This window comes from Barbus barbus, assembly GCF_936440315.1.
Source record: "Barbus barbus genome assembly, chromosome: 32".
NCBI lineage: Eukaryota > Metazoa > Chordata > Actinopteri > Cypriniformes > Cyprinidae > Barbus > Barbus barbus.
In genome coordinates, this window is record NC_136760.1 from 18,924,051 (window position 1) to 18,937,339 (window position 13,289).

At 36.0% G+C, this 13,289-nt stretch overlaps 1 protein-coding gene and 1 pseudogene across 4 annotated transcripts; one reads left to right on the plus strand and one right to left on the minus strand.

Annotated features, from left to right (window-relative positions):
- The first annotated feature begins 1,175 nt into the window (after positions 1-1,175).
- Positions 1,176-7,872, plus strand: LOC306852672 (phosphorylase b kinase gamma catalytic chain, liver/testis isoform-like). Of its 3 annotated transcripts, none has more exons than XM_079389694.1 (10): positions 1,176-1,360; positions 2,360-2,463; positions 2,542-2,717; positions 2,804-2,858; positions 3,328-3,393; positions 3,507-3,670; positions 3,782-3,872; positions 3,984-4,137; positions 4,223-4,348; positions 5,650-7,872. In XM_079389694.1, the coding sequence occupies exons 2-10, from the start codon at positions 2,369-2,371 to the stop codon at positions 5,893-5,895; spliced, it is 1,173 nt and encodes a 390-aa protein (XP_079245820.1). In that variant the 5' UTR covers positions 1,176-1,360; positions 2,360-2,368; the 3' UTR covers positions 5,896-7,872. The 3 variants fall into 3 exon arrangements, with proteins under 3 accessions (XP_079245820.1, XP_079245821.1, XP_079245822.1); XM_079389695.1 differs by having other exon boundaries at positions 1,354-1,484; positions 5,650-7,743; XM_079389696.1 differs by lacking the exon at positions 1,176-1,360 and having other exon boundaries at positions 2,231-2,463; positions 5,650-7,743.
- Positions 7,873-7,941: 69 nt separating this feature from the next.
- On the minus strand, positions 7,942-12,378 carry LOC306852720 (cilia- and flagella-associated protein 119-like; annotated as a pseudogene). Its single transcript, XR_013786046.1, has 6 exons — positions 12,249-12,378; positions 12,064-12,171; positions 9,521-9,637; positions 9,331-9,403; positions 9,127-9,240; positions 7,942-8,700 (listed from the first exon to the last, which is right to left on the minus strand). The product of XR_013786046.1 is annotated as a cilia- and flagella-associated protein 119-like (transcript).
- Positions 12,379-13,289: the final 911 nt, after the last annotated feature.

Here is a 13,289-nt window from a genome sequence, read left to right on the forward strand (position 1 = left end):
GGTTTCTTTCATCATAAAAGTAGATTTGCTTTATTAGATATTCCGGAGGATGGAATTGTGATTGGTCTCAGTCATTTCTCTCGCATGTTGCTTCAACAAAGCATGAGCCATCTTTACTCAGCAGAGATGCAGCATCTGTGCTGCTTTTGCTTATGTTCTAGCTTCCTTTCATGAATTTCAGAAGGGAATGTGGGCTTCACACTTAAAACAGCCGTACACTGCCATGCAGCTCTTGACACATGCTGCATAAAAGCAAAGAACGCCATACTAAAATGCAATTCTGATGCTGATTTGCTTCCATGTGAATTATGCAGCATTGAAGCTTAATTGTTGCCAGTATCAAGTTTCAATGTCTATAACATCTGTATGTGTAAATACACCTTTAGGCTATTATTAGCTTCAGTCTAGTATTTGTAGAACTCATAAGCGAATAAAGAAATCAGGTCAAGGGTCTACTTGTTATTTTCTCTGTTAATCAAAAGTAAATGTTTTTAATGGCGAACTATGAAAAGGCAATGTTATGTAGATTATTTCAAGCTCATTGAAGTGAGTATAGTCATGCCAGCATAATGACAGAACAACCACTTGAGAGAATGAAAAGCACATCCTTAGAAACAAAGACCCAATCTGTCCATCCCATCAGAAGATGCACTTTCATTTGAACTGTTTATATCTTGCTTCTGTTTATATCAATTATTATTAAATTTAATTAGTTTATTTCCTTCAGCTGTTACTGATATGCATTAATTGTCTATCAATAGTTCTTAGGAACATTTTAATTTTCAATTGACCAAAGTGTTTAGAAAGCAGCTGACATCTTATTTATGTCTTACCAACTCATAAATCCAGTCTTCCTAGGTGGATTTCAATGCACAATAAGTTGTACTCAGCTGGTCATGGGATCTCAGCATGACGGGCCCTATGAAGTGACCAAATTTATGTAAAACAGCCTTTTTGACTGATTGACTGAAAACGGCTGTGACAATATTTTTCAGAATTACTATTCATGTTTTTTTATGTATTTTTTTTCTATTCTATATCTTTTGCCACATCATGTTAAATTTCTTTTGGTAAAACCAGGAGGGGGAAAATGACTCAATAAATAGGTTGTGCTAGTACCCGCTCCATCCTACAGGTGGCAGTGATGAACAGCGACAGTACAGCATCTGTCCTTTACAAGGCAGAGAAGTAGGAGTCAACGAGGCTGTTGCTGTTGACATTTCTCAGGAGCCCTTCAATAGTTTTCCGCAGTGCTATGGCAGTATTGTCAGTGGCTTCAAATACATGTTTTCAGTCGGAGAGTTGAAAACACCGAGCCGTCAGATGACTGTGCACTTCGGTTGATTTTGTGGAAGTGGTTGTGAGTACACTTTGCTTTTCGGGGTTGGGACAGGAACAGCATACGAGGTCATTGATCGCAACAGCTCGTTTCTCAGAACAGACTGTTTGTTTTCAGTTATTGTTATTCTGTGCTGTTATTTCATGTAAGTGAGTATTACGTTTATTAGTCTGCAAGCATGTGGTTTAACCTTTCGATGCACGAATTATTAAATTATTATAAATTACATTTTTTTTAAATAATACATGCTATTATATTACTTCTTTTAAAAATAATGTATTTTGAGAGGGGTGCACATTTGTCCACTGTAGTCCCCTATATTTTTGGGGTTGTAATGTAAATAAATGGCAACTAATGGGAAAGCATGTCCGTTATATCAGAATATGTTGGTTATAGCAACTAATTTAAAACATGTATTACGAACATGTCAAATAACGATAATAACATTTACATTTACATTTATTCATTTAGCTGACGCTTTTATCCAAAGCGACTTACAATTGCTATATATGTCAGAGGTCGCACGCCTCTGGAGCAACTAGGGGGTTAAGTGTCTTGCTCAGGGACAATATATTTATTATTCATTTTATTAATAGTAATAGTTTTAAAAAATTGCTTAATAAATATTTTAGATCTAATAAATAAATATTTAGTGGATCTTAGTGGAAACTCCCAAGGGAATTTTTTTATTTTTGAAGATAAACTAAAGAACTTTTTAAAAATGTGCTTCACTGCTTTCAGATCACGTTGAATTTTTGTTGCCAATAAAATGTGCGTTGAGAGAATTATTCAGCTTCAGGTAAAGAGCTGTGGTGGTTTCGATGTAATATCACACCCTGAAATGGCTTTTAAAGATCTGCAGAGTGTAGTGGGACATTGTGCATTAGAGGAATATGATGGAACAAGCATGACTGATTGATTGGTTAATTGGGCAATCAAGATATGTAATACACAAGAAGTAAACATGCATACCTTCTCTTCACTCATTCAAATCAAAGTAAATAAATGTGCCTGGTTTAGGTTGTCAGTATGACTCGCGATATCATTCTTGGAGATGAACTGCCTGACTGGGTCGGGGCAAAAGAGTTTTATCAGAAATATGATCCCAAAGAGGTGATTGGCAGGTGAGTATTTGTTCGATTCAACAAGTGTTTTGATGTAATTTATTGAGACGTCTTGTAACTGAACTGTCCCCTGTGCAGAGGTGTGAGCAGTGTGGTGCGCAGATGTGTACACAAACACGCTGGGCAGGAGTTTGCGGTGAAGATCATTGAGATCACTGCAGAGAAAATGACAGAACAGCAGTTAGAGGAGGTGAAGAGCTCCACACTGAAGGAGATCCACGTGCTCAATGTGGTGAAGGGCCACTCGTCCATCAGTGAGTATGAAATGTACTGCTAATGTTTAAACATCTGTTCAAACCTTTCTGAATAGTAACTGACCTTCTCTGTGCTCCTTTTTCAGTCACACTTATTGATTCTTATGAATCAACAACCTTCATATTTTTGGTATTTGACCTGTAAGTATCTATATTATATTATGTTATATTATTATGAAAAGTTTGGGGTCGGTAAGATTTTATTAAAGAAATAAAAGTAAATTAATACGTTTATTCATCAAGGATGCATTAAATTGATCAAAGGTGACAGTAAAAACCATTACAATGTTACAAAAGATTTGTATTTTAAATAAATGTTCTATGAACTGAAAAAAATCTATCACAGTTTCTTCAAAGATATCAACACTGATAATAAGAAGAAATATTAGAATGATATCTGAAGGATCATGTGATCCTTTGCCATCATAAAAATAAATTACATTTTTAAATATATTAAACTATAAATATTAGTAATAATATTTAACTATTTAAATGTTTTTACTGTATTTTTGATCAAATAAATGCAGCCTTGGTAAGCATAATCTTAGCAAGCCCAAACGTTTAAACAGTAGTGTATATTTTGTAATTTCACACACATCTTTTCATACAGTATGAGGAGAGGAGAGCTATTTGATTACTTGACTGAAAAAGTCACTCTCAGTGAAAAGGAAACCAGGTGAGGTTTCAATTTATTCTCAGATCTTGCTTCAAGTTTCTATGGTAGCAAATTGTTCTCCACATACCATAATTATCCACATTTATTTCTTGCAAAACTGTTCTTGCTTTTAGGAGTATGATGCGTGCTCTTCTGGAGGCTGTCCAGTATCTGCATTCTCTAAATATTATACATCGTGACCTCAAACCTGAAAATATTCTGCTGGACGACCAGGGACACATCAAACTTTCCGACTTTGGCTTTTCAGTCCAGCTGGGGCCTGATGAAAAACTAAGAGGTGAGAAAATCAACCCTGTCCTTCCACAGCGGCAAATCAAAACAGATTCAGAACAGTTTTTCAAAAACAGTTTTTACACTGCTCTTTACACTGCTCAGTTTCCTTTGTTAGAGTTGTGTGGAACACCAGGATATCTGGCACCAGAGATTCTGAAGTGCTCCATGGATGAGACACATGAGGGATATGGGAAAGAGGTTGACCTGTGAGTAAATGGGTTGAGATTTGCTATTAAACCTTAATATTAAACCTTTCTTTGGGTCTCAAAAGCATTGTACTGCAGTTGGTTCATCATTCGCTCCATGTTTTTCCACAGATGGGCTTGTGGTGTGATCATGTTCACGCTTCTTGCTGGTTCTCCACCATTCTGGCATCGCAAACAGCTGCTAATGCTGAGAAAGATCATGGAAGGCCGGTACCAGTTTAGCTCTCCAGAGTGGGATGACCGGTCTGACACCGTCAAAGACTTGGTGAGATTCTCTTAGCCTGTAGCATATAGGCGAACTGCTAGCATTGAGAAATGTAACCATATGTGCATTCTCTAAATACACTTAGATCTCCAGGCTTTTAGTGGTGGAACCCACACTTCGTCTAACGGCTGAGCAAGCTTTAGCTCATCCTTTCTTCCGTCAGTACCAAAAGGAGGATGTGCGGCTCTTTAGCCCCAGGAAGACATTTAAGGTGTGTTTTTTTTTTTTTTTTTTTTTTCATTAATATAAACTACCATTCAAATTTTGGTGTTGGAAAGATTTTTTGTTGTTTTTGAAAGAAGTCTCTTATGCTCACCAAGACTGCATTTATTTAAGAAATTACAGTAGCAGTAGTATTGTGAAATGTGATGTCATCACAAATTAATAAAACTTTTTAATATTTTAAAATGTCATTTAAATTTTCAGCAACCATCTCTGTGCTCAAGAAACACTACTTATCATCAATGTTGAAAAACATATTTTTCTAAAAAAGTCCCTTTTGTCAGGATTCTTTGATGAAAGAAAATTCAAAAGAACAGCATATATTTGAAATGGAAATCTTTTCTAAAATTATTATCTTTAACAGTCACTTTAACTTAACTTTAACACTTTAATTATTATCTTTAACAGTCACTTCTGAACAACTGAATGCATCTTTGCTGAATAGAAGTAATAGGGCCAGTTTTACTAAACGGCAAATTAGCACGAGAGCGCAATTCCAAAACAGCGCCGATGGGCGTGGAAATTTCTGCAGGTGATTTACTAACAACGCAAAGATTAAAGAACACCGACTCAACATCTCATTTACATATCGACCAACGCAATATATCAAGCGCTGCGCAAATTAGCGTAGCTGCAAATACAGAATAAACAAATAAATAAGCCACAGTACGTTGAAAATCCTCTCCCTTCTGCGCTCTCTGTTCTCTGCGGTGCCTTCTCCTTGCAACAATAATTGCAACCATTTCAAGCGTAACACAGTTTAAGACATGCTTTATTTGGGCGTTAAATAATGGCGCAAATACTAGTAATTTGACGAGCACAAACGTTAGTAAAACGCGTTGCGTGATTCATTTGGATACTCTCCTCCCATAAATTTTGCGTCTGAAATGGAAACTCCCACAAATGCATATTCAATAAGGTCAGGTGCAAAAATAACTGTCCACGCTTTTTCAGTGCTAATTCTTCACTGCGTGTCTTTAGTAAATCCTGACAGTACTATTTTAATGCCAAAAGACGGTTTGCGCTGGCGCAAGCTGTTAGTAAACCTGGCCCTTAATTTCTTTAAAAAAAATATCATACTGACCCCAAACTTTTCGACAGTAGCGTAAGATTAATAACGAACCATCATTCTAAAGTGTTACCAAATTGTTTCCACTTGTCTTTACAGGGTTTTGTAAATTACTAAAATATTATGTAAATAAAAAAATATATATATTTTTTTTTTGCTTAATGTTTTTTTTTTTGTATACAAGAGAAACTGTAATTCAAAATTGTTGTTTGCATTTTCAGGCCCTGATCTTGACCGTGTTAGCTTGCATACGAATGCAGTGCCGCTACTACCGAGCCAGACCATTAACAAAGGAGCTCCTAGCAAGAGACCCTTATTCCATCCGCGGTGTGCGCAAGCTGATCGACGGCTGTGCTTTCCGCATATATGGACACTGGGTCAAGAAAGGGGAGCAACAGAACCGAGCTGCTCTATTCCAGAACACTGCTAAAATCATTCTACTGGGCCTTGAAGACCTTGAAAACTAAAGGTCATATTTTTGTTTCTAAAGATATCCCTCATCTGTCAATTAACCGTTTATTGTTTATGTCTTTAAGTTAGGGTCTGTAGTTTGCCTGTCCAAAATTTGCACAAAACACAACTATTTATAGATGTTTTTTGTTCTTAAAGATGGATGGTTTTAGCAGCAGGCCATGTGACCTCATTTTAATCACTCACTGTGGATTTTACGTTTTTTAAAATGTATAGTTTTGTCACATACTTATTGGTGTTATTGTCTGATATTGCTTATTATATGGACCTCAAAAAAAAACCTCATTCACAATTACCTAACAGAGCTTGTCTCCTATTCAAGCGCTCTAGCCTTTGAGAGTTTTTGACACAAAGCAGATTGTATTTGAATTTATTATCATTTTTATGCTTCAAAAACAATTCCAGGTTGTTGAAGACTAAACCATAGATGCACAGGGACTATTTAACAACGTGGAGTGGATTTTAAGACTTTCAATACAAAGGATAACATACTTGAAACATAGTTACATAACCCTACTTTTTATCCTTATAAAATGTATATACCACTTGTTTCTTATCACAGTCGATCAGACATTATCCATTTATCATCAAGGTACTGTACTAATTCTAAACAGGTATACATATGAATAATATATATATAATTACTGTCTTGTGTTTTTTTAAATGAGTGGTTTCCAAAACTAAAGAAGTGGGACATATTTTCTTACTTAACTTGAATGTTGGTCTCCAGTTTACTAATGGCAGGGCTCGCAAAATCGCTAGCCCGACGTCCCGGGGCTATTGTGTTTTCCAGTCGGGCTACCAAAATGTATCACTGCCCTGCCCGACGGGCTACCTTAAATACAGGGCTCCCACGCAATGTTCCCTCTAAGCTGAGCGCGCGCGCGGCCGCGCAGAAGAAATAATGTGCCTCGCGCGCACAAAAATGAGTTGGGAAGCCATTTGATTGAATGCCACAGTAAAAGGGAAAGAATAGCAATGCTCGGGCAAACCACTATAGAGCTGATGTCACGACAGAGTTAGAACCGGTTTCATAGAAAGAGAACGATATGCACCAAATGAGTCGCTGTACAAACTGAATACTTCAATGGTTGCACGAGAGACAACGCAAACACAATGACATGTGAAATAAAACGTCCTCATATATTAAATAAGAGTGGCTTGATTAAGTGCTGGAAATAGCGGAGGATGGGCAACAAAACTCTGAAACATGTACAGTCTCACACAAGAGTATTGTACAAACTGTACTTCATAATGATGTTTAGACGGCTATAGAAGAATTCATACGTTCACGGTTTTTATATTTAACTTACAGATCTCAGCTTAAGTTTGGCCTCAGTTTGTATTCTATTCCATTCTATCAGTTTAAATAGTTTTTGATAATATATTATGTTAGGCCTATTATAGACTCAAAAACAAGGTCAATTATTTATCAGGTTTTTGACTTTGAGTCTCTTGCTCATCAAGGCTGTATACAGAAAAAACAGTGATATAGTGAAATATTATTGCAATTTCTAATATTGGTTTCCTATTTTAATACCTATACTTTAAAATAGCATTTATTCCTGAGATCAAAGCTGAATTTTCAGCATCATTACTCCAGTCTTCATGATCCTTCAGAAATCTTTCTAATATGTTGATTTATTATCAGTGTTGAAACTGTTGTGCTGCTTCATATTTATATGGAAACTGTTTCTTTTTTCTTTGATTCTTTGATTAATAAGTTTAAAAGAACAGCATTTATTCAAAATATAAATATTTTCTAACAATAGAAGTCTTTACTATCAATTTTATCCATTTAACACATCCTTGCTGAATAAAGTTTATTTAACTTTTTTTAAAGTATCTTTAAAAAAGAAAGAAAACATTTCTGACCCCAAACTTTTGAATAGTTTATATTGTAACACAAAATCTCTATTTTGACTAAACACTGTTCTTTTTAACTTTATTTTTTTTTAAATATCACAGGTCCCAAAAAATACAGTATATATATAAAAAAAAAAAAAAAAGCAGTACAACTGTTTCCAACATTGATTAAAAATCAGCATATTAGAATGACTTCTAAAGGATCATGTGACTCTGAAAAAACTGCTTTGCTTCACAGGAATTAATTACATTTTAAAGTATATTAAAATAGAAACATTTTATTTTAAATTGCAATATTTCACAATATTATTTTGTGAAATAATATTCAGTATTTTTTATCAAATAGATACAGCCTTGATGGGCATAAGAAACTTCTTTAAAACTTTTTTGTGTGTGTGCTGTACAGGTCTGGTATAAAGAATGCTTTTGCTCAGGTGACCGAAATGTCCACCCAATAGAGAAAATTTTGCTCAGTAAGAAAAAAAATGAGAGAGAGCATTGTTCCCACAGGTCCTTAAATTTGATACAACTAAACTGAAGAGTTTTTAAGGCCTTAGACAGTTTTAAATGTTAAATGGTATAAGAAATAATTTTTCAAATTGCCTTAACTAGATTTTTAAGAATTCTGCAGATACCTTGTAAATAGTAAAATAAAACTCTTTCGTTGATATTTGTGTATTGAAAATGTTTTTGATTGCCATTTATGGTCTTTATTTTATTTGGGCTAGTTAAATTAATTTTCGGGCTACCAAAATCTGAAGAGTACCTGCCCGAAGGGCTACCAGAGATTTAGAAATTTTGCGAGCCCTGAATGGCATTATTTAGCTGATCAGCACTGTCCTGGAGCTGTTGTTGTCACTGAGCAGTCAAACGCATCACTTCATCCCTCACTTCCTTTTGAACAGTGGTCCTTAGCTCAGACTTTGGAGAAGACCCTTGTGTGAGTAAAAAAACAATATAAACATAAGCACATACATTTGTTTTATTTGTTGTATGTAGTGATTATTACATATTAAATCATGCAGTCTGGCATTCAATTATGTAATCACTATTTTTCAAATATCTTCCACTTGTACAGGTTTTCTAAATTACTAAAATAAATTCTAAATAAAAAAAATGTTTTTGTGTTTTGTGGAAATTGGGCATACACATAATAATGTTTTTTTTTTTAATTAAAAACAAAAATTTTCTTTAATAATAATTTGTCAAATTGGAGTTGGATGAACTTATTTGTTGATTTGTATTAACAAAAATATATTTTAGAGCTAATGCCTTGTGCAAGCTTGCAATTTTGTTTTTGGAGTTGTCTTATATACTTAAAATTAAATGAAACCTGTTAATAAACTTTAATATATTAGTACCTTGCTCGAGACTGTCTGTCTCTGTAGCCGTCATTTCCAATGCAGCACTTTGATGAACTTCTCCATGCATTTCTGTCTCACTCTCAGTTTCTCTTTTGCCATCTGCAACACTTTCTTTAAACAACAATTGACCGTATATGCTTTCAGTTATCAGTTGTATGCTATACGGTATATTTTAATTTCATCCGATGTGCATTACTGTACCAGATTGGGCAGTTTCCTCTATATCTGTGTCCTCAGGTATTCCAATATATGACAAAGATATATCCAGCTGTACCTTTACCATGCAAGAGAAAGTGGTCATAAAGGTCATCATTTCTTTTCCTGTTAACATGAATTAATACTTAATTTACGCACAGCATTTGGCCTGACAAATTCACAGCCTCATACATACCTCTGGGGTAAAAATGTATTTGTAGAAAAAATAATGTCTCATGTGTGTTGATGAAATAGGACAAAATTTGTGTCACTTGTTCCGAGCTGAAAAGGTCAATATTGAAAGGAGGCCTCTCTGTGTTTAAAGGGGAAAAGAACAAAGGTTATGATATTTGTTATGTGAGGTTTCCAAAATGTATGTCTTTGCAGATACAGCAATATTATTCTGACAAGCTCAGGAAAAAATTATCTTCCAGTGATCCTGCTTCAGTGTGGATAGGAATGAAGGACATCACCAGTTACAAGTCACCATCCCCCAGCACTCTGGAGAATCAACACCTGGCAGACGACTTTTATTGTTGTTTTGAAAGATCACACCACACCCGCCCTGAACACCTCTCTGCACAACCATTCACACCTCCAGCAACCCCTCTCTCCCCCACACCTACGATTCAAATCAGCGAAGAAGATTTGTGCCAGGTCTCCAGGAATAACAAAAGAAGGAAAGCACCAGGCCCAGACGGTGTGTCACCAGCTTGCCTAAAAACCTGTGCTGATCAGCTGGCCCCCATCTTCACACAGATCTTCAACAGATCACTGGAGCTGTGCGAAGTCCCCTCATGCTTCAAACGCTCCACCATCATCCCCGTCCCAAAGAAACCCCAAATTACTGGACTTAATGACTACAGACCTGTGGCACTAACATCTGTAGCAATGAAATCATTTGAAAACTGGTTTTGGCTTATCTGAAGGACATCACTGGACCCTTACTGGACCCCCTGCAGTTTGCCTATACAGAGCAAACAGGTCTGTGGATGATGCAGTCAACATGGGACTGCACTTCATCCTGCAGCATCTAGACAGACCAGGGACTTATGTGAGGATCCTGTTTGTGGACTTCAGCTCCGCTTTTAACACCATCATCACAGAAACCTTTTCATCCAGCTAGTAAAGCTTGGTAAATTCACATCCGGCACTCGTACCATCAGCACTGGAGCTCCTCAGGGCTGTGTTCTCTCCCCACTGCTCTTCTCCCTCTACACCAACAACTGCACCTCTAAAGACCCCTCTGTCAAGCTCCTGAAGTTTGCAGATGACACCACACTGATCGGCCTCATCCAGGACGGTGACGAGTCTGCTTACAGACAGGAGGTTAAGAAGCTGGCTGTCTGGTGCAGTCTTAACAACCTGGAGCTTAACACGCTCAAAACTGTGGAGATGATCATGGATTTCAGGAGAAACCCCCCTGCTCTCCCCCCACTCACCATCATGAACAGCACCGTGACTGCAGTGGAATCATTCAGATTCCTGGGCACCACCATCTCTCAGGACCTGAAGTGGGATATTCACATTGACTCCATTGTCAGGAAGGCCCAGCAGAGGCTGTACTTTCTTCGCCAGCTGAGGAAGTTCAACCTGCCACAGGAGCTGCTGAAACAGTTCTACTCCGCCATCATTGAATCCATCCTCTGCACCTCAATAACTGTCTGGTTCAGCTCAGCTACCAAATCTGACCTCAGAAGACTACAGAGGGTAGTCCGGACTGCTGAGCGAATCATTGGTACAACCCTCCCCACTCTCCAAGAACTGTACTCATCCAGAGTGAGCAAAAGGGCTGGTAAAATCACTCTGGACCCCTCACATCCAGCACACTCCCTCTTTGAACTGTTACCGTCTGGTCGACGCTATAGAGCTCTGAGCACCAGAACGACCAGACACAGGAACAGTTTCTTCCCTCAGGCAATCCATCTCATGAACACTGAACAATAAACGTGGGACACACAACTATAATACATTATCCATTCACCACAATCACTAATTTTATCTTTATTTTCTCATTTCTAATTTGCACATACTTGACCTGTACATACATAGTTGTTTATATTATATATTGTGTTTTTACTGCTTTGTACATTGCCTATTTGGATATTATTATTTTATTATCTGTGTCCTGTCCTGTTACTGTCCTTCTGTTTCACTGTGAAGCTTCTGTCACTACAACAAATTGCTTGTATGTGTAAACTTGGCCAATAAAGCTCATTCTGATTCTGATTCTGATATAAGATCTACACTACTTTTTAAAAGTTTGGGTATGTAAAAAATTTTTTTTTATGTTTTTGAAAGATATTTTTTATGCTTTTTTTTTTTTTTTTTCAAAATACAGTAAAAAAAACAGCAATATTGTAAAATATTACAATTTAAAATAACTGTTTTGAACTGAATTTCATATATTTTAAAATGTAATTTATTCATAAGATGGTAAAACTGAATTTTAATTCAGTCTTCACTGTCACATGATCTTTCAGAAATTATTCTAATATGCTGATTTGGTGCCCAAGATTCATTATTAGTATTACCAATGTTAAAAATGCTGCAGGATGATTCAGGATTCTTTGATGAATAGAAAGTTTAAATGTGAATAGTATTTATTTGATACTGAATAGTATTTATTTGATACTACAGAATGCTTTGTAACAGAAATATTTTTACTGTCATTTTTGATAAATTTGATTAAAATACATCCTTGTCGAATAGAAGCATTAATTTCAAACTAAATCTTACTGACCCCAAATGTTTGAACAGTAGTGTATGTGCATACCCTGACTGAATGGCCAAGCAGAAGTTCACTGCAGTAGGTCAAACATTGATCTGTGTTATTGAGGGGCGTTTCTGAAAGGTTGACAAGAAAACGTGTACAACAGTTAAGTACTTTATTAAGCAAGTTATGAGTACTATGGGTGCATTACCTGTGTTAAACTGATGTACGTATTTGATAATTGAGATAAGTACAGAAGTTTGTTCCCTGTTAAAATCTTGCTCTTTGCAGAACAACACAAGATTTGTGTACAGCACAAGTCTGTTTTGGCTGAGCCACATCAGAGGTCAATAATGCAAGGCACAAAATCCTAGAGAGGAAGCAGACAATGTGCATTTAAACGAATTTGTTTATTTATTCAGTTGCAGGGAAAACAGCAGGTTGCCTAATAATAAATCAATAAGGGTTAGAAAGTTTGAAAGATTTATAGAGGGTGTTATATTTTATAATGTCACTAATTTATACATGATGGACTGTTTAAAACTAACAAATTAGGATGTAATGTTTTAAAAAACAATTTAATATGTTTGTTAGGCAACAAAGTTTATAGTATAAAGGTAAACCTTTCGATCTCGTATGGAATTGCTCTTCTCAATCTCTTACATGTCACTGTGTTTCAGATCAGCCCTAGAAATGCAATCAACAAGAGTTTTAGGATGTTTGTGTCTGAATATGCGCAAACTGAACTGGATTTAGATTTATAATTGTGGGACCTACCATAACAGCATCCGTGATCTTGGAGGCCGAGGAACCTAAAAAAAAAAGATTACGAATAATGTAACGTTACAATAACGGATCAAATATTGATGAAATTACCATTTACTACTGTAAAAGTAACGCGTTTACCCTGATGTTCTCTAAATGTCTCCCCCCTGGCAGTCTGAAAGCTGCTCTATAAAATATTGATCTAAACCACGTGTATGTTGAATCGTATCCTAGCAACTGATTTATTTATTTTTTCTTCTGTAAAAAAACAAAAAAGCAAAACTTATAACCCAAGAACGAAAACCTCACACGAAGGTGCAAGCTATTAATTATTTTTTATCTTAAATTAAACAATAAAAACATGGAATGTAATTACATGCGTTTTCTACGAATCAACAAATAAATTAATTTTGAAGCCAACGGTTACGGACTTTTATTTTATTATTTATTTATTTATTTTTATTGCAGAAAAAGGTAACATACAGAT